This window comes from Chiloscyllium plagiosum, unplaced genomic scaffold (genome assembly GCF_037043375.1).
Source record: "Chiloscyllium plagiosum isolate Xiang-an unplaced genomic scaffold, Cpla_swu_hap1 HiC_scaffold_36, whole genome shotgun sequence".
Classification (NCBI taxonomy): Eukaryota; Metazoa; Chordata; class Chondrichthyes; order Orectolobiformes; family Hemiscylliidae; genus Chiloscyllium; species Chiloscyllium plagiosum.
The window spans coordinates 5,643,881-5,667,606 of record NW_028270174.1 but is presented as its reverse complement, the minus strand read 5'-3'; the positions used below and the strand labels follow the sequence as shown (position 1 = coordinate 5,667,606).

The 23,726-nt window shown below is 41.6% G+C and overlaps 1 protein-coding gene across 4 annotated transcripts; it reads right to left on the bottom strand.

Moving 5' to 3' along the window:
* Positions 1-747: 747 nt before the first annotated feature.
* Positions 748-23,726, bottom strand: LOC122539510 (alcohol dehydrogenase class-3). Of its 4 annotated transcripts, none has more exons than XM_043674451.2 (9): positions 23,631-23,726; positions 22,528-22,629; positions 17,030-17,171; positions 14,153-14,240; positions 10,843-11,062; positions 7,815-8,075; positions 5,928-6,063; positions 3,097-3,235; positions 748-998 (listed from the first exon to the last, which is right to left on the bottom strand). In XM_043674451.2, the coding sequence occupies exons 1-9, from the start codon at positions 23,649-23,651 to the stop codon at positions 974-976; spliced, it is 1,134 nt and encodes a 377-aa protein (XP_043530386.1). In that variant the 5' UTR covers positions 23,652-23,726; the 3' UTR covers positions 748-973. The 4 variants fall into 4 exon arrangements, with proteins under 4 accessions (XP_043530386.1, XP_043530387.2, XP_087836034.1 ...); XM_043674452.2 differs by lacking the exon at positions 23,631-23,726 and adding an exon at positions 23,380-23,529; XM_087979908.1 differs by lacking the exon at positions 23,631-23,726 and adding an exon at positions 23,229-23,352.

Here is a 23,726-nt window from a genome sequence, read left to right as displayed (position 1 = left end):
AGATGGATTCCTCAAGGGAGTCCAAAACCTTAAGTCATAGGTTGTAAAAGGGATTGGAGGGACACATGGAGGAAGTGGTAGATGCAGGTACAACCACAGCATTTAAAAGACATCTGGACAGATACATGGATAGGAAAGGTTTAGAGGGATATGGGCCAAATGCAGGCCAATGGGACCAGTTCAGTTTCAGAAAACTGATCAGTATGAACAAGTTGTGCTGACGGGCTTGTTTCCTTCTCTATGATTCTCGTCAAAATGGCTGTAAATTTAACTTTGAAATTCAGGAACCCCAGACTACCTGGGGAACCAGTAAACAACACAGTGACACCCAAATCTGTTGAAAGATTAAATTAAAAACCCCTGAGAAGTCATGCCATCCTTGGGCTCTGTTTTATAAAACCTTTTCTACAAAATATTTGATATGTGTTTGTGATACCTTTGCTTGCCTTAATGTTTCAGGTTTAAATGATAAGGATGTATACTAGGTGGTTGATGGTCAATACATTGAACCACCTCATTAGTAGGAATTGGGTCACTGACTGCAGTTTGGATCACTGTGACAGGTTTGGTTTTGGGCAGGGGGGGGAATTAATTTTATTTAACACATTCAAACTGGTTGAATTATGACACATTGTGGTCATCACATTCTAAAATGGGACTTTAAGACCCTCATTAATCCACACTATTCCATAATTAAAAGAAGGCACCTCTGTTTTGAGGCTCAAATCACTCAGCTCAATACTCTGATAGAACAAGAAAACATTTTATTTTCACACTAGTTTAATATGGAAAATGGTCCAGAAAATAAGTAAGCAACAATGAACTCATTAAAAAGCTTTTTTTTTAGAAACAGATCACAATTAGATTTTATGAAAATGCTAACAAAATCAAAGTTCTTCTGAAGCAATTTTTGAAACTATTCAACTTGAAGATTTCACCGGACAGGTAAGGCACTGGCGCACTGACATCAGCTTCAAAACAACAGGACACTTCGAATGCTTTTTGAAAAAAGAAAGAAAGTTAATAAGTTCATCACAAAATGAACAAGGAGAGTACAATCTTTAAATTTAAGTTGCATAACATTTGCTTTCAACTCCTGAATTTTCCCAAGTTAAAATGTTAAGCATGCAACGGATAAATATTTTAAATAGAGTTCAAGTACGGTGACTCCCGCGCGGAGAGTATATACCAGTCAGTGAGGGAGTGCAGCAAAGGTACACTGGGCTGATATTGGAACGAGGAGAGATTGGTTCAACTATTCTCTACATCGAGGGTGGTCAACATGGGGAGACATGGTCATTCCAGTATATTTAAGAAACAGATAAATGTTTAGATATTAAAAGCATCAAGGAATATATGTATTGAGATAAAGGATCAACCATGATCATGTTGAATGGTACAGCTGGCTTAAAGAGCCAAATGACCTGACTCCTTGTTTTAAACTGCAGAGTTATGGGGGAGTAGCAGGTGAGTGAGACGAAGTGGATTGCTCCTCAAAGGAGATTCAATGGGCTGAATGGCTGCCTCCTGTGCTGTACAGTGTCAACCAACCTTCCATCACATTGTAAACATCTTCTGTAGCCTGCTGTACCCTATGCATAGACAGCCTTTGTTTTAATCTGGTGCCAGGTATGTTGGCTTTCTGGGAGAAGCAGAGAGAAATCCAAGGCCAGTCCATTCAGCAAAGTGCATAGAAAAGTAGATTCATTCTGATTTAATGAATACTTCGCCTCTGTGGGAGTTTAATCAGTGTTAAACTTTGTTTTATTTAGAACATAAAGTACAGCACAGAACAGGCCCTTTGGCCCACGATGTTGTGCCGAGGTTTAATTCTAATGTAAAATATAGTACCTTAACCTATACACACCTCAATTCACTGCTATCTATGTTCATGTCCAGCAGTCGCTTAAATGTCCCCAATGACTCTGCTTCCACCAGCACCACTGGCAATGCATTCCATGCATTCACAACTCTCTGCATAAAGAACCTACCTCTGACGTCTCCTCTATATCTTTCCCTGAATATCTTCAAACTATGACCCCTCGTGCCAGTCACTCCTATCCTGGGGAAACGTCTGGCTATTGACTATCCATATCTCTCATTACCTTGTATACCTCGATCAGGTCACTTCTCTTTCTCCTTCTCTCTAAAGAGAAAAGTCAGAGCTTATTCAACCTTTCTTCAAAAGGCAGTCCAGGCAGCATCCTGGTAAACCTTCTTTGCACCCTCTCCAAAGCCTCTGTATCATTCCTATAGTAGGGCGACCAGAACTGGACACAATATTCCAAGTGTGGTGTCACCAGGGACTTGTAGAGCTGCAGCAAAACCTCGCAGTTCTTAAACTCAATACCCCTGTTAATGAAAGCCAAAATACCATATGATTTCTTAACAACCCTATCCACTTGGGTGGCAACTTTGAGGGATCTATGTATTTGCACACCAAGATCCCTCTGTTCCTCCACACTGCCAAAAATCCTGTCTTTTACCTTGTATTCAGCATTTGAGTTCGACCTTCCAAAATGCATCACTTCGCATTTATCCAGGTTAAACTCCTTGCTGAAGTCCATATACACCACATCCACTTCTCGACCTGTCTTGTCACCTCCTCAAAAGAACTCAAGATTTGTCAGACATTACCTGCCCCTCACAAAGCCATGCTGACTGCCTTTAATCACAGAAAAGTAAAGTACGATTAGCAGCCTGATCCCATTTCTACATTCATAACCAAAATATGACAGAGGCTGGAAATCAGAAAATAAAAAAAATATAGAAAATGCTGAAATTATTCACATCAGGCAACATCTAATGAGACACAAAAACAAGTTTGAGACTGATGACCTGGCATCAGAACCATAGAGAGATGCAAGTTTTAAACAAGAAGGGAGTGGAGGACCACAATGGGGTAGACAACATAAGAGATTAAAAGGCAAAAGGGATGATGTGAATTCAAAAAGGAGTGGTAATAAGACAAGACTGGTCAGGTATTTCCAGCATCATCTGTTTTTACTCAATAATTACTTTTAGCCTGAGTAATTTTGGACAAAATTACCTCTATGCCAACTAATAAAGTAAAAATGAAAACAAAAATTAAATTACCTCTTCCCAGTGTGCATCAGTTCAAAAGCCTCATTGATCTTGTCAAAAGGGAGCGTTTGAGTTATAAACTCATCCACCTTTATTTTTTTAGCCATGTATTCTTGCACAAGCTTCGGCACACTCTCCACACTCTTCCATCCTGCACAGTACAAAGGGCAAATGGGATTAGTGGAACCTTTACATGGGATTTGCATTGCACTGATTGAAGAGATGGTGGAAGCCAATTTGATTTTCAAAAGGGTATGGGATAGATTCCTCAAAAGAAAAGGAGAAATCTGCAGATCTGAAGGCAAAATGGTACTAATTGAATAGCTTTTGCAGGGAGCCAGCATAGCCTCCTGATCTTTAACTACACATCTTCAAAACAAAAATGTATTTTCTCCCAGTGACAAACAAGCAACCTTGGAGTGTGGGTCATAACGTCTTGAAGTTGATGACAAACTTGGTTATGTGAAAAATTATTTTTTTTTAATATTTATGGAAAGTATAGATTCCTAGCTGGGTCAACAGCCCCAGAGAGCAGTTGAAAGGTAACAACATTACTTTGGCTCTAGAGTCATATGTGGGCCAGACCAGGTAAAGATGGTAGATGTCCTTGCCTTTAATGATTCCGATCCAGATAGCTTTTGAAAAGTGGCTACAAAAATCACCGTTAGACTACCTTTTATTTAAATTAAATTCAAGCATCAGCTATTCAAATTTTCCCAAGATATTAACTCGAGGTTCTGGATTACTAGTCCAGTGACATTACCACTGGATCTCTACTTTCCTCACAGAATCTTTTAAAATTCAATGAATTATGAATTTTTAAAAAAAAAATCACTGGTTATACCAACTTTTTTTTTAAAACCTATCCCTAAATTGTCCGAGAGAAGGCGATGGTTAGCTGCAGTCCATCTGGGAATTCCAAGATTTTGACCCAATAACACTGAAGGAATACATTTCCAAATTAGGATGGTGAGTGGTTTGGAGGGGAGTTTGCAGGCGGGGTGGTATTATATATTTGTTGCCTTTGTCCTTAGAGATGGAAGTGGTCATGGTTTTGGAAGGTGCTGTCTGCAGATCTTTGGTGAATTTCTGCAGTGTATCTCGTAGATGGTACACACTGCTGCTACTGAGCATCAGTGGTGGACAGAGTGAATGAATATTTAAAGTCTTGAATGGGATACCATTCAAACAGGCTACTATGTCCTGGATGCCGTTGAACTTTTTCAGTATTATTGGAGATGCACTTTTCCTGGCAAGGGAGAGCACTCTTTCACATGCCTGATACTCTTGACTTGTGCATGTAAATAGTGGAAGGCTTTGGGGAGTTAGGAGGTGAGTTACCTTGAGAACAATTCTCAGTCTCTGTTGCCACAGTGTTAAGGCTAGTCCAGTTCAGTATTTGGTCAATGATAGAGTCCAGAATGCAGATAGTAACAATGCTAATCTAAATTCAAAATAACAAACAAAAGCACATCTTCCGAGCTGATGAGTAGGTTAGAGTCACTGAGCTTTACAGCACAGCTTCAGTCCAACACATCCATGCCAACCAGATATCCCACATTAATCTAGTCCCATTTGCCAGCACTTGGCCCATATCCCTCTAAACCCTTATTCATATACCTCTCCAGAGTCCTTAAAATGTTGTAATTGTGTCAGCCTCCACCAGTTCCTCTGGCAGCTCATTCCATACACACACCACCCTCTGAAGAAGTTGCCCCTTAACTCCCTTTTGAATCTTTCCCCTCTACACCGGGGAAAAGACCTTGTCTATTCACTCTATCCATCCCCTCATGACTTTAAAAACCTCTATAAAGTCACCCCCAGTCTTCGATGCTCCAGGGAAAACAGTCCCAGCCTGTTCAGCCTCTCCCTATAGTTCAAACTGTCCACCCCTGGCAACATCCTGGTAAATGTTTTCAGAACCCTTTCAAGTTTCACAACATGCTTCAGATAAGAAGGGGACTAGGATTGCAAGCAGTACTCCAAAAAGTGGTCTAACCAATGTCCTGTATAGCCACAACAGATTTTGTTGCGCTGCTGGTTCATGGAAGATTTAACATTTGTGAAATTGTATCTTAACTATCCAGCACAATATCCCCATTCACAAAAGCTGCTCTACCTAGGAGTTCAAATTTTAGCATAGATAGATACTGCCTTCTTAAAAAGTTAATTTCCAGTTCCACTGTATTGAAATGTAATTATACTGAAATCTTAGTCTGCTCTGTACGTTACTCAAACCCACAGCATTGTAATTAACTCAAACATCCTCTGAGATGGCCAAGTACGTCATGCTGTTGAATTCCTTTTCAAAGCAATAAAAAAATAAATAAATATTGGTATTAACTACAAAGTCAAGTGTGGGGTTCTGGAAAAGCACAGCAGGTCAGGCAGCATCTGAGGAGCAACAGAATCGACATTTCGGGCATTAGTCCTTCATCAGGAATGGGATATTAATTACAAAGTCCAAATTCCATGAACAAACTAGTAATAAAGAACATCGTATCTCAGACTGTCTGTCGCCTGTTCTTTATTCTACACTCAGGTGTGCACATATTCTTCCTGGCACACCAGGAATCAGTGTGTACTTCACATTAAATCATTCCTGAAATTATAAAGTCCTTATAACATGGTTTAAATGCACCACAAATTTGTTCATACCACATAAGGTTTCATGGCTCCCTAAAAGAGAGTTAATTATGCATATCTTCATTTTGTAATAGAAAACAGAGTTTTCTCAGCAATGCTGTTTGACATCACAGACTGCAATGTTATAATGGACTTTTACTGTAACTCTCTTCAATGCATACATTCAGCCTCTAGAGGCTTACAAATATGGTATTTACCTCCAAACGCTGTTCCTTTCCACGTGCGACCAGTCACCAGCTGGAAGGGCCGAGTTGCAATTTCGTGTCCACCAGGTGCCACCCCTATTATCACACTGGTTCCCCAACCCTTGTGACACGCTTCAAGGGCAGCTCTCTGCAGGTTGTTAGGGATTTGTTTTGTTGTAGGATGGATCAAAGGAGGAGCGATGAGGAGAAAGAAAAACAAACAAGTTTATAGATTAAATATCTCCAATTATTTACAACTGGAATCTTTAAAATATCTGTAAATGCTTCCATGCTGTATATGTCTATGACTGCAGGCACATCAGGAGAGTTCTGGACAAGTGGCCATAAGCTTGGTCTGAGAAGTAATTCAAAAGCCTGAAAGGTCAGGGGGTGCAGAGAGGGACTTGAGTCTAGGGCCCAGACACCTGGGGAGGTACAGCTGTCAGTGGAGAGATGGATATTGGAACTGGAGTATCTCAGAAATCTCAGAGGGCAGCCAATACTGAGTTGGGGGAAAGGTATGTCACAGAGCGATTGGAGATTACAATTGAGCATTTTAACCATTCAAGACGTGAGACACAGGACCACTTGCTTTCATACAATCCCTGGATTTTAGCTGCTCTCAAATTCCTTCCCCACGCCTCACTTCTCTTCCCCCTTCTCTGAAATCTCTCACTGGTCTCACTCCTCCTCATGTCTACAAGCAGAGATCTTTGTGCTGCAATACTTCTAGCTTCTTGTGTAATGCCCAGTTTTAATTGCTCCAACCTGGATCCCAAGCCTCTCCACTTTTCACCCCTCCTTTTTTAAAAAAAGAACCCTTAAGATTTTTGAGAAAGGTTTTGGTCACGCAAATTAATACGGCGTCTCTTCCATCACTCCGTGTTAAATCCTGTGAGCCAACTGGGGGATGCTTTACTGTAGCACCCTATTCCAAACTCATAACCACTTCCATCTCGAAGGAAGAAAGGCAGCAGATACATGGGAACACCACCCACTGCACATTCCCCTCTAAACCACCCACCAGCCTGACTTGGAAATATATTGCTGTTCCTTCAGTGTCGCTGGGTCAAAATCCTGGAATTCCCTAACAACATTGAGGGTCTATGTACAGCTTGTGGACTACAGCAGTTCAAGGCAGCAGCTCACTACCACCTTCTCAAGAGCAACAAGGGACAGGCATTACATGCTGTACCAAGTAGTGACACCCATATCCCACTTTCTATTAAAAAAAATAGAAGTTACCAGTGCTTACATAAACATGTAAACAGTAAGCTTTGTTTTAACTGGCACATTATCAACCAGCACTCTTGATAAATGGGCAAACATTATAAACCTCAAATATTGCTATCTACCATGTCTGAGGATCTATGCTTTAATACAAGTATAACAGTGATGTTTATATGGCCCTGCATTACATTTCTATTACTCACTGTTTATTTAACATTAATTTTAGGTGGTTTGTTGATATTTTACACAGATTTTAGAGGGATGTTGATATCTCAAAGCTTCGCTCGGTCAGTGTGTACTGCGGTTATGCATAACCTCTTGACTATCTGGAATATTTCATCAACCAGCCCACTCCTGGTCAATAAAAACCTTGCTGTATTCTTAGAACTGAAAGTACATTACACATTTTCCCGGCCTACCCTCAAGTGTTGCAGGTGATATCTTTCCTCATATTTTCTAAAAGAGGAGTAACACTTTTCAATAATCCATGAAGGCTGGCAGTCAATTGAAAACATCAAAATAAGTCTGTCAGACTTGGCTCATTGCTCAAATTTCTCTCAGTAACGTAGAATGATACTCTGATATCTTAACGCACGTACAAACAATGCCAGCGTGTGTTTAACATTCAGCATTAAGCAACAGGAATTACTAGACAAATTCATCTCTCACCATGGTCATGACATTACCAATACACTCAAAGGAATAGTCCACACCACCGTCTGTTAATCCAACCAGAACTTCTTGAATGGGTTTCTCATAATCCTTAGGGTTGACGAATTCGGTTGCACCAAAATCTTTAGCCTTTGCAAACTTATCTTTGTTGATATCAACCCCAATGATCCGAGTGGCACCAGCGACCTTACATCCCATAATAGCTGCCAAACCCACTCCGCCCAGTCCAAACACAGCACAGGTAGAGCCTGGATGAACCTACAGTGGAACAAAGACAGTCACATCAGAGTGAAAATACCGTGGGTGTTGGAAACATGAAACAAAATAGAACAGATCTGACAGCATCTGTGGAGACAGAAACTGTTAATGCTTCGAGTCTGACAAGAATCTTCAACTTCTGAATAAGTCACACCAGTCTCAGAATGATGACACTGTTTCTAAGCACAAATGCTGTCAGAACTGCTGAGTTTCTCCAGCGCTTGATGGGTTTGTAACAACTAAGCCAGTTAGTTAAACAGACAGAGGAATTTACACGAACTTCGGACTCTACCCAGAAACTTCCCCTCAACTCACCATCCTATTTTATTCAAATGGACTGTGGACAATAATCCACAAGATTGAATTTCCCAAAACAGAAGACACTCATGGACCAAACTGCTAAACATGATCCAGATAAATCAAGTGAGTAGGTGCAATGCCCAATGAACATTGTCCCTAGATTTAACTACTGCGAGTTTACATCTCACTTGTTCACTACCCAAACTCCAATTACACAGTGCCCATTCCTTCAATGGGATGCTAACCTTTATAATTCAGGCAAATGGCATGAACTCAATTTCCATTAATCAATTCTATTATGTTAATTGCAGTCACTGCTTCCAACATCTCAAGCATGTCAATAATTTTAGACAGGTTCTGCTAAATGGTTCACACCTAGTTAAAGTGTGCCTCTCAATCCACTAAATAATGAAAGGAAGAATTGCATATACAGAGGACCCCTCAATTTCAGGACATCCCCAAGTGGCCTGCAGTCAATGATGCAGCACATTCCCACAAGGAGTGTGAAAATGAGCAGGTAATCAGCTTCTGTTGGATGATTAACATTGGTCAGGAACAAACTTTCCCATTCCACAAAATAGTCCCAGCAGAGACAGCAAGAACAGTCACTGTTTAATATGTCATCCAAACAGAAATGGCACTTCTCACCCCCTCAGCTGTGTACTGGGAATGTCAGACTTGATTTGGTTATTAATTCTCTACTGTGGAAATTTAACCCAAGATTTGCTGATACTCAAGGTTACAGTACCACCCACACTGAGACTGGGTTGACGTTACAATTTAATTGAAAACGGCACGGTGGCACAGTGGTTAGCACTGTTGCCTCACAGCGCCAGAGACCCGGGTTCAATTCCCGCCTCAGGCGACTGACTGTGTGGAGTTTGTACGTTCTCCCCGTGTGCTCCGGTTTCCTCCCACAGTCCAAAGATGTGCAGGTCAGGTGAATTGGCCATGCTAAATTGCCCGTAGTGTTAGGTAAGGGGTAAATGTAGGGGTATGGGTGGGTTCGCTTCGGCGGACTTGTTGGGCCGAAGGGCCTGTTTCCACACTGTAATGTAATCTGTAATCTAATCTGTAAAATGATTTTGGATCATTAAACAAAGCCTCATCATGAATAGCATACAAAAAACTATTTCTAGTCAGAACCTTTTTTAAAAATCAAACAACTCTGCACTTTGAAATAAGATTGGAGTCAATTATGCAAGATAAATTTGGACTTCAGACCACAGTTTATGTTTAGCTAGTCTGTAAACAAGCCAGTGTTATCTGGTTCCAGAGAAAAGTCCTTTTAATGGGGAAAAGTATGATTGAGTAAATGCAATGGTGTAACGCAAAAATAAAATGCATCTACACAGAACCTTTCATGCCAGGACCTCCCACAGTTAATTTGCAGACAGCAGGCCCCACATCTGATAATGGTACAATTGTATATCCGTGTTACTACTTGAGAGACAGATAGGAGTAAGGACAATGGAAATTACTCCCACCCTCCTCTTCATAACTATGCCATGGAATCACTGAGATCCACCTGAACAGGCAGATGGGGGCTTCAGTTTAATGTCTTATCCAAAGACAACACCGACACACACTGCAATTCTTCAGTACAGCTTAAGAACAAAAGAATAAATACAGTTAAAAACAAATTCAGGAGCGACCTCATCTACCAAAGAGTAACTGGTAAGCATGTGTAATGTATCACTATTAACAGAAGTGGGGGAAAACAGTCTAGATCCTTTTTCAAGGGAAGCTCAATAAACATGAGGGTAAAAGGAATTGAAAGTTATGCCGATAGGGTAGGAAGAGGCGCCCGTGGACCATTCGGCCTGCCTGTTCTAGGATTCATGTATGTCCTTTTGGGAGGGAAATCTGCCAGCTTTAGAATCCGATCTCCCTTTGACTCTAAACCTGTGAAACAGAGGTGGACCCTTTATTGCTTCTGGAATGGCCCAGCAGGTTACTCAATTCAAGGGTAGCTGGGAATGGGTAATAAATGCTGGCCTCAGCAGAAATACCCATATCCCATGAACGTGTTTTCACAGAGGTATATTGATATCTACAACTTGAATTGGAAAAGGACCTTGATATTCAGGGTGTTAAGCATTTTGAGGAAATACCTGAAGAGGTCAAACAGACTCATCATCTGATGGGAATCTCTGCCCACGACTGTCGAACTAGAGGAAGTTCATTTGGGAAGTCATCAAACACAGGCAGACATTGTCAGGAATGTGCAGAAGCAAATGGAGGTGTCAGAGGCAGCTGACAAGTCTCCAAACAGCCCATCTCCCTGACCAATCAACCACCAGCTGCCTTACATGTGGCAGAGGCTGTAGTTCACGCACTGGGCTCAACCATCCCAGAACTCTTCAGAGCAGAGAGTGGGAACAAACCATCCACAACCCCATGGGAATGCCCAAGACAAACTGTCCAGAAAAATCACAGATGGATCAGATGAAATCAAAACATCTACCTTGGCTGTATTGACAACTGCACCATAGCCAGTGGAAATACCACAGCCCAACAGACAAACTTTATCCAGTGGAGCTGCACTGTCGATTTTAGCCAGTGAGATATCTGCAACAACGGTGTATTCAGAGAAGGTGCTAGTTCCCATGTAGTGGTAAACCATCTGACCCTTACAGGTAAATCGGCTGGTCTTATCAGGCATCAAACCCTGGCCCTGGGTCACCCTGAGGAGATACAAATGGACAAACATTCAGAATACCTTCAGAACATGTCACTTTCACAACCCATGCATGCAATCAAACTACTCTCATTTCAAAAATTCATCAATATTAAAAATGCTTTTTAAAAATTCTTCTCCAGGATCTGACTTTAGAAGCGTACAAATTTCACTTAGAGAGAATATATAAAACAGAGGACTGCCTTCATAGAACATATTTCAGTCGGAGTAAATGTCCAGAGACACTATCAAAGGACGATCACAGAAAGATCTGACATGGAGCCACACAAGGAGATATTGGGACGAGTGAATTGTAATAAGGTCAAAGAGCAGCTTTCAATGGGCCTTTTAAAACGAGAGGGTTAGAGGGGGGATTCCAGAACTCTCAAAAGATACAGCCACCGGGGGGGTGGGAGTGGTCTAAGGACTAGGGAGGCATAAGGGGCCAGAATTGGAGCAGTACAGGTATTTCAGAAACCAAAAGAGAAAATGCTGGAAAATCTCAGCAGGTCTGGCAGCATCTGTAAGGAGAGAAAAGAGCTGACATTTCGAGTCTAACTGACCCCTTGTTAAAGCTAAAAACTTTCAGAAGTTCGCAGAACAGGAAAAGGTTACAGATTTACAGAGGGGCAGGTGTTTCAAACTTTATATAATTTATAATTTTATAGTTTCGTAATTAAGACACTGCCAGAACTGGATTCAACCCAAATCACAGGACACTGTCTGGATGGGACTTGGTGACAAATGGGACGTTTACAATCAACAAAAATAAGTGTGCAGATCAGTGGAGATAGAACAGAAAACAGGACTGACTGTAGAGGCACATGGCTGCTAGAGGTGTTAAGGACTCCATAACACCATGACAGTTTACATACTGCTCCTACTCAAAGTTTCAACACTTACATGTCAAATCTTGAAAACAGTAAAATATTAAAGCTGGCATCATAATGTGACAATATCTCATCTTCTACAAGTATCAATGTCATATTCTAACAATCTTATGACATTCAGAATTAGAATTTGTCAGACCAATGAAGGAATTTGACAGCTTAGAGCCAATAACCAAGGGTTTACACAAACAAGTCTTGCTCTGCTGGGCATTGACAAACCAGTCATTTCAGAAGTCAATGAAACCCTGAGTTTTTTTTAAACCAAGGGAGCGAGTTCTGTGTACAAACCCCAGTGGCTCTAACACAAGATCTCAGAGGGCCCATCAGACTTTTGGCTTTGAAGCAATGAAAGAAAGTCTTGAGAGTTGGGACATGTGTATCGGCTGGTTAACCTTTCAGCATATTTTTCCTGTTGCTGTACACAATTCAAAAACAGGATTTCTACAAGATTAATGCACAATATCACAAGGATCACAAAGAGGTCACAGTTATCAGGAAAGACTAAACAGGCTGGGGAGGTTTTCTCTGGAGAAGAGAGGACCATTTGGTGGCACACAGGGGTCTAGAAAATTATGAAGGAATTGAACAGGTTTAAAGAATATATTTATGTTTATAATGTTATGACATGGGGTAAACCCTTCTGCTAATTTAAACCAACAACACAATTGATTCACCCAGAGCTGTAATCTGGTAAAATTCAAGGCAAAGAACTATTCCCAGAGGTCACTATTTAAAGTAAAAATTAACAACTTTATTCTTTAAGTCCAACAGAGAACATTAAAACCAACAACTATTTACAACTCCTTTCCCTTAATTCTATCTTTTACCTCTCACTATTAGTTTGATTAAAAAAATTGAGGAGAAAGTGAGGTCTGCAGATGCTGGACATCAGAGCTGGAAGTGTGTTGCTGGAAAAGCGCAGCAGGTCAGGCAGCATCCAGGGAACAGGAGAATCGACGTTTCGGCAAAAATTTCCAATCAAGATGTACAAAACAAAAGTCAACTTTCAAAACCAGTCAGCTGTTGAATCTTCTCTTCGTATCTTCCTCTGCAGATTTTCCTCTATCGTCTTTTTGATGTTCTGCTGCACAAATTTCTTATAGACACGAACCTTTCAGAGAGCAGTACTCAGTGGGGGCTTGGCAGTTCTCCCCCACCTGTTTAAAATGTCCGGTTTTATACCCCAAAACATCGGATTGTTTCATTGGTTTCAATGCAAGGTTTGTACATTGGTTTCAATATTATCAAAATAATAAATTCAAGTTTGATTAGATTTTGGTATCTTGAAACATAATTTAAACTTAATGGCCAAATTTGAAGTTGATTTTGTATCATGGCAACTCAACTGCACTATTTGATTTGACCAAGTGTTACATTGTTACCTTGTTCAGGACACTGTGTGCTTTGTCCTAGCTAGCTTTTCAACTCTCTTAAAAAGGTACAGTACTTCTATACCATCATAACAATAAGTTGAGCATAAACTTTTAAAATCTACAGTGGGGTGAGAATGTGGATCTTGCTACCATAGAGTGTGGTTGAAGTGAATAGTATAGGTAATATACGCACACAGGTCAATCTCTGAAGCTTCAAAAATCCCTCCTAAAAAAAGTGACATGCCAGTCCAGATGAAAACACTAGGCTTATTTTAACCTCTTACATTTCTTTACAACAGTACGAAGCACCTGCTTGATCTTTTACACACAAATACTAATAAACAAAAGTACAGTAAATAAAATACACACAAAATGGTGGAAAATGGAGGCCGATTACGGATTGTAAATAAAATTCATCATGACCAAGATGGGACGGTCAATTTATACATTGTTACATGGAGAAAAGGGGTCTTCTTGAATGTTAGAAGAATTTATAAGCCACAATCTAAGGGGATAAATTGGAGGAATGATAAATACAGGAGAGGAAAAAGGAATTTTAAGATATACTGCAGGAGCAGATGGAGAAATTATATCAAAAGAAGGTTCATGTGGAATATAAACACTCAAACAGACTGGCCGGACCAACAGCCTGGAACTTTTATTTTAAGTGTTTACAAACTACTAAATAAGAAGTGTTCCAATACTTACAGGGTCTCCCCAATATTCAAATGCTGTTTCTTGCACAGAAACATTTGAAACCACCAAGTTAGAGCAAGGCAACTTAAAAGCATTTCATTTTTGCAACTTAAACAGTAAAGAGCAAGAAAACACTACCTGATCTTCTGGCAGAGATTGGTGTTGGGGTTCAGGCAAAACTTGCATTCCCCACATTGTGGGATGTAAAGTGGAATTACTCGATCCCCTTGTAACCAAAACAAAACATACACTTAGATAAAGCCAATGTCACCATGCCACAATTTTGTATTCCCACCGTATCACAGGAACAGAAAGCAGCCATTGAGCAGTTACATTGAAGCTTCTCAGCATCTTAATTTAAATTTTCCTAACTTGGTTCTGTAGCATTTTAATACACTGACCCAAAACTCTAAGCATGCAGGTCTAGCAGGCAAATGATATGTTGGTCTTCACAGTGAGAGGACTCAGTACGGAGCAGGGATGTCTTGCTACAATTGTACAGGGCCTTGTAAGCCAGTACTGGGAGTGGCTTTGGTCTTCATATCCAAAGAAGGATGTTCTGTCTATGGTGGGAGTGCAACAAAGGTTTACCTGATTGATTCCTGGGATGGCTTGGAATATTCTGTACAGTTCTGGTTGCCCCATTACAGGAAGGATGTGGAAGCAGTGGAAAGGGTGCAAAGGAGACTTACCAAATGTTGCCTGGTATGAAGTGAAGGTCTTATGAGGAAAGGCTGAGGGACTTGGGTCCATTCTCATTGGAGAGAAGGAGGCTAAGAGGGTATTTAATAGAGACGTACAGGATGTTCAGAGGATTAGATAGGGTGGACAGTGAAACAGCCTTTTTCCTAGGATGATGACACCGGCTTGTACGAGGGGGCATAACTGCAAACTGAGGGATGATAGATTTAAGACAGATGTGAACGGCAGGTTCTTCACTCAGAGTGGTAAAGATGTGGAATGCCCTGCGTGCCAATGTAGTTAACTCAGCCACATTAGGGGCATTTAAACAGTCCTTAGATAAGCATATGTGTGATAACGGGATAGTGTGTGTGTGTGTGTGTGCGCGCGCGCGTGTGCGCGTGTGGGGGGGGGGGGGGGAGGGGAAGGATAGGTTCACAGGTTGGTGCAACTTCAAGGCCTGAAGGGCCTGTTTTGCACTGTATTGTTCTATGTTCTAAGAGGACTGACACGTGAAGAGAGATTAGATCAGGTAGGTCTGTATTCACTGGAGTTTTGAAGAATGAAGGGTGGGATGTCAGAAACCATAAGCTTCTAACAGTCAGAGGCTGAGGGATGACTGTATAGAGGTTTATCAGGGACATCAGGGACATGGATAGGATAAATAGACAAAGTCTTTTCCCTGGGGTGGGGGAGTCCAGAACTAGAGGGCATAGGTTTAAGGTGAGAGGGGAAAAGATATAAAAGGGACCTAAAGGACAACTATTTTACGCAGAGGGTGGTGTGTGTATGGAATGAGCTGCCAGAGGAAGTGGAGGAGGCTGGTACAATTACAACATTTAAAAGGCATCTGGATGGGTATATGAATAGGAGAGGTTTACAAGAACATGGGCCAAGTGCTTGTAAACATGACAAGAGTTTATTGGTTTAGGTTATCTGGTCGGCATGGATGAGCTGGACTGCAGGGTCTGCTTCCATGCTGTACATCTCTATGACTAGACAAAGTAAATGCAGGGTGTTCCCAGTGACTGCTGAGTCCAGAACTAGGGGTCAAAGATATAGGGTAGGCCATTTATGACTGACAGGAAGAGAAATGTCTTTGCCCTGGGAGAGTGGAGAGCTTGAGGAATTCTCTACCACAGAAAGTGGTTGAGGCCAAAACATGGAATGGTTTCCAAGGAGATGGATATAGTTCTTCGGAATAATGGGATCATAGGACATGGGGACAAAGTGAAAACCAAAGATGGAGTTAGCTGATCAGCTATGATCATATTAAACATCAGAGCAGGCTTGAAAGATTGAAAAATCTACTGCTGCTTCTGTTTCTATGTTTCTTTCACTTGCAGTTTAATTTTTTTCAAATTCCTGACCTAAGCAAACTTGTTCACATCACCAGTGAACAAAATGTGTTAAACTGATAGAGATTACTGCACCCCCTTTCGAAAATCATCTATCCACCGGGTGGGTTAGCCAATTCTAAGCCTCTGTCCTCTGTGGGATAGATGGGTGTTGGATGAGATTGACTGAGTATAGGGCAACTTCACAGAAACACTGAAGTAAATGGGGCTATTCTCCTTACAAAACAATTTGGCATTGGGGGAGACATAGAAAGCATTTAATAGAGATCTTCAAAATTTATAAGCGTTTTAATAAAACAAATAAGGTTTAACATTTCCCACTGGCATGAAGGTCAGTCACCAGAAGACACATTTAAAAAGGGACAGATGAGTTATGATATGGACTGACCTGAAAGGAGTGGTTCTGGATTAGTGGTACTGGAAAAGCACAGCAGTTCAGGCAGTATCCGAAGAGCAGTAAAATCGACGTTTCAGGCAAAAGCCCTTCATCAGGAAGGGTTTTTGCCCAAAACGTCGATTTTACTGCTCCTCGGATGCTGCCTGAACTACTGTGCTTTTCCAGCACCACTAATCCAGAATCTGGTTTCCAGCATCTGCAGTCATTATTTTTATCTGAAAGGAGTGGTGAAAATAGGAGGTTAAAGGAAATTCAATCGTAATTTTCAAAAGAAAATTTGATAAGTACACAGAAATAAATCATTTTGTGGATGTGGAGCTGACATATGGACAAGAGGCTGTATGGCCTCCTCCTGTGCTGCAAGATTCAAACAGATACATGTCTCTGGTCAGATGTGGCTCAGTTCATGGATGAAGCAGGCAGGGTCTATGGGTGGGGAATTTGTAATGTCTACTAACATTAACCTTAGTATTACACCTTCACCTAACAATTTAACCCAACTGTACTTAATAAAGGCTAAATCAATCTTCTTAGATAAATTCAAAGATTAATTTGCACCCTCATACATCATTCCTTTACCTGCTTTGACACAAGTCACTCCCTCTCCAACACTCTCCACTATGCCAGCTCCTTCATGTCCAAGGATAACAGGGAACACTCCCTCCGAATCGGAGCCACTCAAGGTGTAGGCATCTGTATGGCAGACAGCAGTGGCAGTAATCTGATGGGCAAACAGTGTAACACTGTTAGACAAACAAATGGACTACACGCACAGTTTAAAAGCAAGTCCAATATAACTGCAGCAATTTGCTTTCTCAGATATCATCTTACTTTAAGCATCAGATAGGAATCCAAAGTGTCGTCATCTTTGGAAGAAATAGAATTAGCCTTAATTGAACTTACAAAGAATTAAGTCATTTAGCTCAACAGGTCCACACTCCATTCATGCTCCAAATAAGTCTTCCTCCTCTTCCTCATCGTTTCATTCCATCACCATACTCTTGGATAGAGGAACCTCAATTATCCGGATCTTGGATTATCCAAAGACGATCTCAAGTTCCCGATAATAACATTACATCAAAGAGGTGTTGCCAACACTGATCGTCTCTTTTATTCACAATGATTAAAAATGAATTTGGCTTACTGAAATGCTACTGAGAACAGTCCTGGACATGGATGGGAGCCCAGGCACCGTCTCCAAATGACTGTCCGCCTGCCCTCTCTCTCGCTGCCCCCCCACCCCACACTTTCCCTGGAGTTCTACACAGGGGTGTACCCTAAACCCCCCCCCAGATAATCTCTCCAACATTGTCCTGTACAGGGCAAAGGTGGAACCTGTCAAAAAGTTGCAATACAATGTTGTGAGCGTGGGTGTGGGTGTGCGCTATTTGGAGACTCATCCCAAACGACAGCAGCCGTCTTACTGCTGGTGTCTAGTCCGGATGCCCCCTGCTGTGTGTATGCGCGCGCGCGTGCAGGGGGCAGGGTTTCGCACGCAATGAGCTGCTGCCTAGTCTCCTGAACAGGGAGCAGACTGAGCAACTGCTCGCTGACACTTCAGCAGTGCTGCAGGTCCCTTACACACAAGTGTGTGTCTGCTCAGAAACAAACCCAGAGACAGAGAGAGGGAGCAAGGAAAAAGGAAACTTCTGAGTCCCAGAGGAGAGGCATTAAACAATTATCCAAATAATCAATTATCTGAACAAAATACTGCCTGCCACCTCGTTCAGATAATAGAAGGTCCTCTGTATTCCTTTCTCCCTCATGTGTTGAACTCCCTGTTGCAAGCTCCACAACTTCACCATTCTCCGGACAAGGAAATTTCTGCTGAACTTCCCATTTGCAGTTACTAGTCAGAACAGATGAAAGGTCATCGAAATGAACCACTAGTTCTCTTCCTGTCCCTCCACGTATGTTGCCTGACCTAAATATCACAAAGGTCACACTTCTTTTAAAACTTTGGATGGCATATTAAAATGGAAAGCATAGGTGAGAATGGTGGAAGGAACTGCTGCACTTTTTAAACAAGTTGCTGGAATTCACTGAGCATTATCTTGACACTGTTGCTACATTCAAGTAGTCAGGAAGATGTTTAATGAGACCCAGTGACCCAGTGGGTGCATGGTTAGAAGCTTTGCACACAGGCAAGCTTCATTGGTTTTAAATTAGGACCAGTTGTGGAGGTCAGGAGGCATCAGAGTGACAACAGCTCTCTGATTGGCTTTTGGAAGGTGACTGCTGGTGTGTGAACTGCAAAGAACTAAATGAATCCAGAGTTAAGGAGATTGGAGATCAGAAGGACTTAGAAGTAAAAGAGACACTTCATCGATGCTGTGGACTGGTGCTACTGTACTGTGTTCCCCTACTTTTTGCAACTGTGCGCATGCCTGTGCTCTTGTGAAAGGTGTACAGCTTGAGAGTTAAACGTCGATAATTCACATTAGTTGCCTGTGTGTGTTTAGAACTGATTTCTTTGTTATAAGTGTTACTTGTTAAGTAAAGAAACCTGGTTAGTGCCTTTTATTAATTTGAGTCCATCAGGATAGAAGTTCGGGATTTTGAGTAGTTTGATGAAATCTTTAACTACAGTCGGTTCTGATAAAGCAACAGTTCTGTTCTCATAAGAAAATCGCGCAATAGCCGCACCATTTAAATTGATGGGGCTGGAATTGCATCATAGCCAATAGAAGGTAAGGAAAGTTCGCATTCTACAAATAACAGTCCAAATTCTCCGTTCACGTTAAAACCAATTTGTGTTAAAGAAACACACATTATAGCAGAACTGACTGTATTGTAATGGTCCCTGAAAGAGCAGAACTTGAGTATTGCCGTGCTTTCCTAAATAGTTTGAGCCAATTTCCTGACCACCTTCTGTTCTGAAATCAGATTTCCAGCATCTACAGTACTTTGCTCTTCTACCATTAGCATATATAAAATCAATTCCTCTGACAGCTATTATTTCATCTGCCTCCACCCCCTTTATAGTTATAGTCATAGTCATAGAGACATACAGCACAGAAATAGACCCTTCGGTCCAACCTGTCCATGCCGACCAATTATCCCAACCTAATCTAGTCCCACCTGCCAGCACCCGGTCCATATCCCTCCAAACCCTTTCTTTTAATATAACCATCCAAATGCCTTTTAAATGTTGCAATTGTATCAGCATCCACCACTTCCTCTGGCAGCTCATTCCCACCACATGCACCACCCTCTATGTGAAAAAAATTCCCCTGAGGTCTCTTTTATATCCTTCCCCTCTCACCTTAACCCTATGCCCTCTAGTTCTGAACTCCCCCATCACAGGGAAATGACCTTGTCTATTTACTCTATCCCCTATGCCCCTCATGATTTTATCAGCCTCTATAAGGTCACCCCTCAGCCTCTGACACTCCAGGGAGAACAGCCCCAACCTATTCAACCTCTCCTTATAGCTCAAATCCTCCAGCCCTGGCAACATCCTTGTAAATCTTTCCTGAACCCTTTCAAGTTTCACAATATCCTTCCGATAGGAAGGAGACCAGAATTGTGTGCAGTATTCCAAAAGGTGGCCTAATCAATTCCTGTACAGCCGCAACAGGACTTCCTAACACCTGTACCCGATACTCTGATCAATAAAGGAAAGCATACCAAATGCCTTCTTCATTATCCTATCGACCTGTGACTCAACTTTCAAGGAACAATGAACCTGCACTCCAAGGTCTCTTTGTTCAGCAACACTCCCTAGGACCTAACTATTCAGTGTATAAGACCTGCTAAGATTTGATTTCCCAAAAATGCAGCATCTCGCATTTATCTAAATTAAACTCCATCTGCCACTCCTCAGCCCACTGGCTCATCTGATCAAGATCCTACTGTAATCAGAGATAACCTTCTTTGCTGTCCAGTACACCGCCAATTTTGGTGTCATCTGCAAACTTACTAACTGTACCTCTTATGCTCGCATCCAAATCATTTATATAAATGACAAAAAGTAGAGGGCCCAGCACCGATGCTTGTGGCACACCACTGGTCACCAGCCTCCAGTCTGAAAAATAACCCTCCACAACCACCACTACTACCCTCTGTCTTCTACCTTTGAGCCAGTTCTGTATCCAAATGTATAGGTGTGTGTGTCCCATTAGATCTAACCTTGCTAACCAGTCTCCCGTGGGGAACCTTGTCAAACATCTTACTGAAGTCCATATAGATCACATCTACCGCTCTGCCCTCATCAATCCACTTTGTTACTTCTTCAAAAAACTCAATCAAGTTTGTGAGACATGATTTCCCCCGCACAAAGCCATGTTGCCTATTCCTAATCAGTCATTGCCTTTCCAAATTCATGTACATCCTGTCCCTCAAGATTCCCTCCAACAACCTGCCCAACACCGAAGTCAGACTCACCGGTCTGTAGTTCCCTGGCTTGTCCTTATCACCCTTCTTAAACAATGGCACCATATTAGCCATCCTCCAGTCTTCCAGCACCTCATCTGTGACTATCGATGATACAAATGTCTCGGCAAGAGGCCCAGCAATTACTTCCCTAGCTTCCCTTAGAGTTAGAGGGTACAGCTGATCAGGTCCTGGGGATTTATCCACTTTTATGTGTTTCAAAACATCCAGTACTTCCTCCTCTGTAATATGTACATTTTTCAAGATGTCATCATCCATTTCCCTACATTCTATATCTTTCAAGTCCTTTTCCACAGTCAATACTGATGCAAAATACTTATTTAGTATCTCCCCCATCTCCTGCGGCTCCACACAAAGGCCACCTTGTTGATATTGGAGCATATTCTCTCCCTAGTTACCCTTTTGTCCTTAATGTATTTGTAAAAACCCATTGGAGTCTCCCTAACTATTTGCCAAAGCTATCTCATATCCCCTTTTTGTCCTCCCGATTTCTCTCTTAAGTATACTCCTACTGCCTTTATACTCTAAGGACTCACTTATCTATCTTGTATATACCTGACACATACTTCCTTCTTTTTTTACCCAAACCCTCAATTTCTTTAGTCCTCCAGCATTCTCTATGCCTACCAGTCGTGCCTGTCACAGGAATATACCATCTCTGACTCATTATTTTATTTCTGAAGGCTTCCATTTTCCAGCCATCCCTTTACTTGTGAACATCTGCTCCCAATCAGCTTTTGAAAGTTCTTGCCTAATACGGTCAATATAGGTCATGCTACAATTTAGAACTTCAACTTTTAGATCTGGTCTATCCTTTTCCATCACTATTTTAAATCTAATAGAATTATGGTCACTGGCCCCAATGTGCTCCCCCACTGACACCTCAGTCACCGGATTCTGGATCAATGGTGCTGGAAGAGCACAGCAGTTCAGGCAGCATCGAGGAGCTTCAGCAAAATCGATGTTTCGGGCAAAAGCCCTTCATCAGGAATCCCTGCCCTGCCTTATTTCCCAAGAGTAGGTCAAGTTTTGCACCTTCTGTAGTAGGTACATCCACATACTGAATCAGAAAATTTTCTTGTACATGCTTAACAAATTCCTCTCCATCTAAACCCTTAACACACACTCACTATGTTTGGAAAGTTAAAATCCCCTACCATAACCACCCTATTATTCTTACGGGTAGCTGAGATCTCCTTACAAGTTTGTTTCTCAATTTCCCTCTGACTATTATGGGGTCTAAAATACAATCCCAATAAAGGCGATCATCCCTTTCTTATTTCTCAGTTCCACCCAAATATCTTCCTTAGATGTATTTCCGGGGATATCCTCCTTCAGTACAGCTGTAATGCTATCCCTTAGCAAAAACGCCACTCCCCCTCCTCTCTTGCCTCCCTTTCTGTCCTTCTTGTTGCATTTGTATCCTGGAACATTAAGCTGCCAGTCCTGTCCATCCCTGAGCCATGTTTCTATCAAACGATCATAACCCAGAACAAATTTCTTCTTTTCATTTGCTCCATCAGAATGTACAACCTTAACAAAACTATTGTGCACAAAAACACAGGATACTAAATTCTCTTAAAAGCTGGAAATGCAAGTTACAAAATAAAGCTAAAAAATTCACCAGATAACTGTTAAAAAAATTTAAATATGTTTTTAATTAGTTCCATTTTACTCTGTACCTTAATCCGAACTTCATGGGCTTTTGGGGGTGCAACTTCCACATCCTCAATGCTAAGAGGTTTTCCTGCTTCCCAAGCAACAGCAGCTTTACATTTGATAACCTGTTAAAATAGAATCAATTACCAATTAACTTCAGCGACTGCTGGAAGTAGGCAGGCAACAGCACTTCAAAATTAATGCCTCAGCTGTGGACATCTCTGGGACACCTTGATGAAAAACAAAATAGAAATGAAATTTCATTATCCTGTGTCCTCCCACATTGAAGATATAGTGCAAAAAGCTTCACAGGCACCAATTCTAATAAAGAAAAAAACCTGATTTTACTCTTCCTTTACTTCTCAATCTGTGTTCATTCACAGTTCATAATGCATCTGGTGAGGGCACATTTATTGCACATCCCTATTTTCATGTTGGAAAGCCCTGGTGGTTAACAAACTTCTGAAATCGCTGCAGTCTACACCCACACTACTGTTCAAAAGGGAGTTCCAAGATTTTGATATAGCTACTGTTGCCAAATGGTTTAACTACAACAGATAATTACAGAACAGAAAAAGATGCAGGAGGAGGCCATTCAGCCCATCGGGTCTGCATTGATTCTCCAATTTGGTTTTATTCAAATCCTGAATATCTCGAAAACATCTACTCCAGGCACTGCATTCCCTCAAATCACATGCCGTTTGAGCAAGGCTGGCTTTCTGACCTTGTATTTGCTTCTTTGGCAAACTACTTTAAAACCGTGCCCTCCCATTGTTCCCTTTTCTCTTCCGAGCAGGAAGCTCTGTCTGTGGCGGCTGTCGTGGTTTTGAAAATCTCCCCAACAAGCAACCTCAAAACTTCCATAAATGCCTTACTTCCATAACTAAGTGCCAGTCCTCTTGCAAGAGGACACGTCCTGAATTGCTGTAATTTGTCACTCGATGTCCCGAGGCTACAATGTTGCACCATAACCTGTAACCTCACTGAGGAGATACATTGCAGAGTTACCCTCAGGCCAGCTGCTCGTGCTCTCTCTCTCTCTCTCTAACACAGTCTGAATTTTAACTCACTCTCTCGCTCCCTTTCTAGCACAGTTAGAGATTTATTATCACTCTCTCCCCTTTACCTTGCCCTCAGTCCCCGCCATGCTTCCTACACCCAAACCTCTCCTGTCACCGATCTCGCAAAAGCGATGCGTCAGAGAGAAAGGGGCTGGCCCTCA

Bases quoted from the DNA above. Each gene is read 5' to 3' on its own strand.
- LOC122539510 (XM_087979908.1), bottom strand. From the start codon at position 23,276: ATGGGAGGGCACGGTTTTAAAGTAGTTTGCCAAAGAAGCAAATACAAG. The intron at 8,076-10,842 runs GTAGATGTTTTG...GTTCCACTGTAG, and splicing joins CAGTTGTCAATACAGCCAAG to GTTCATCCAGGCTCTACCTG. The intron at 999-3,096 runs GTAATTTAATTT...TTTTTCAAAAAG, and splicing joins CTGATGCACACTGGGAAGAG to CATTCGAAGTGTCCTGTTGT.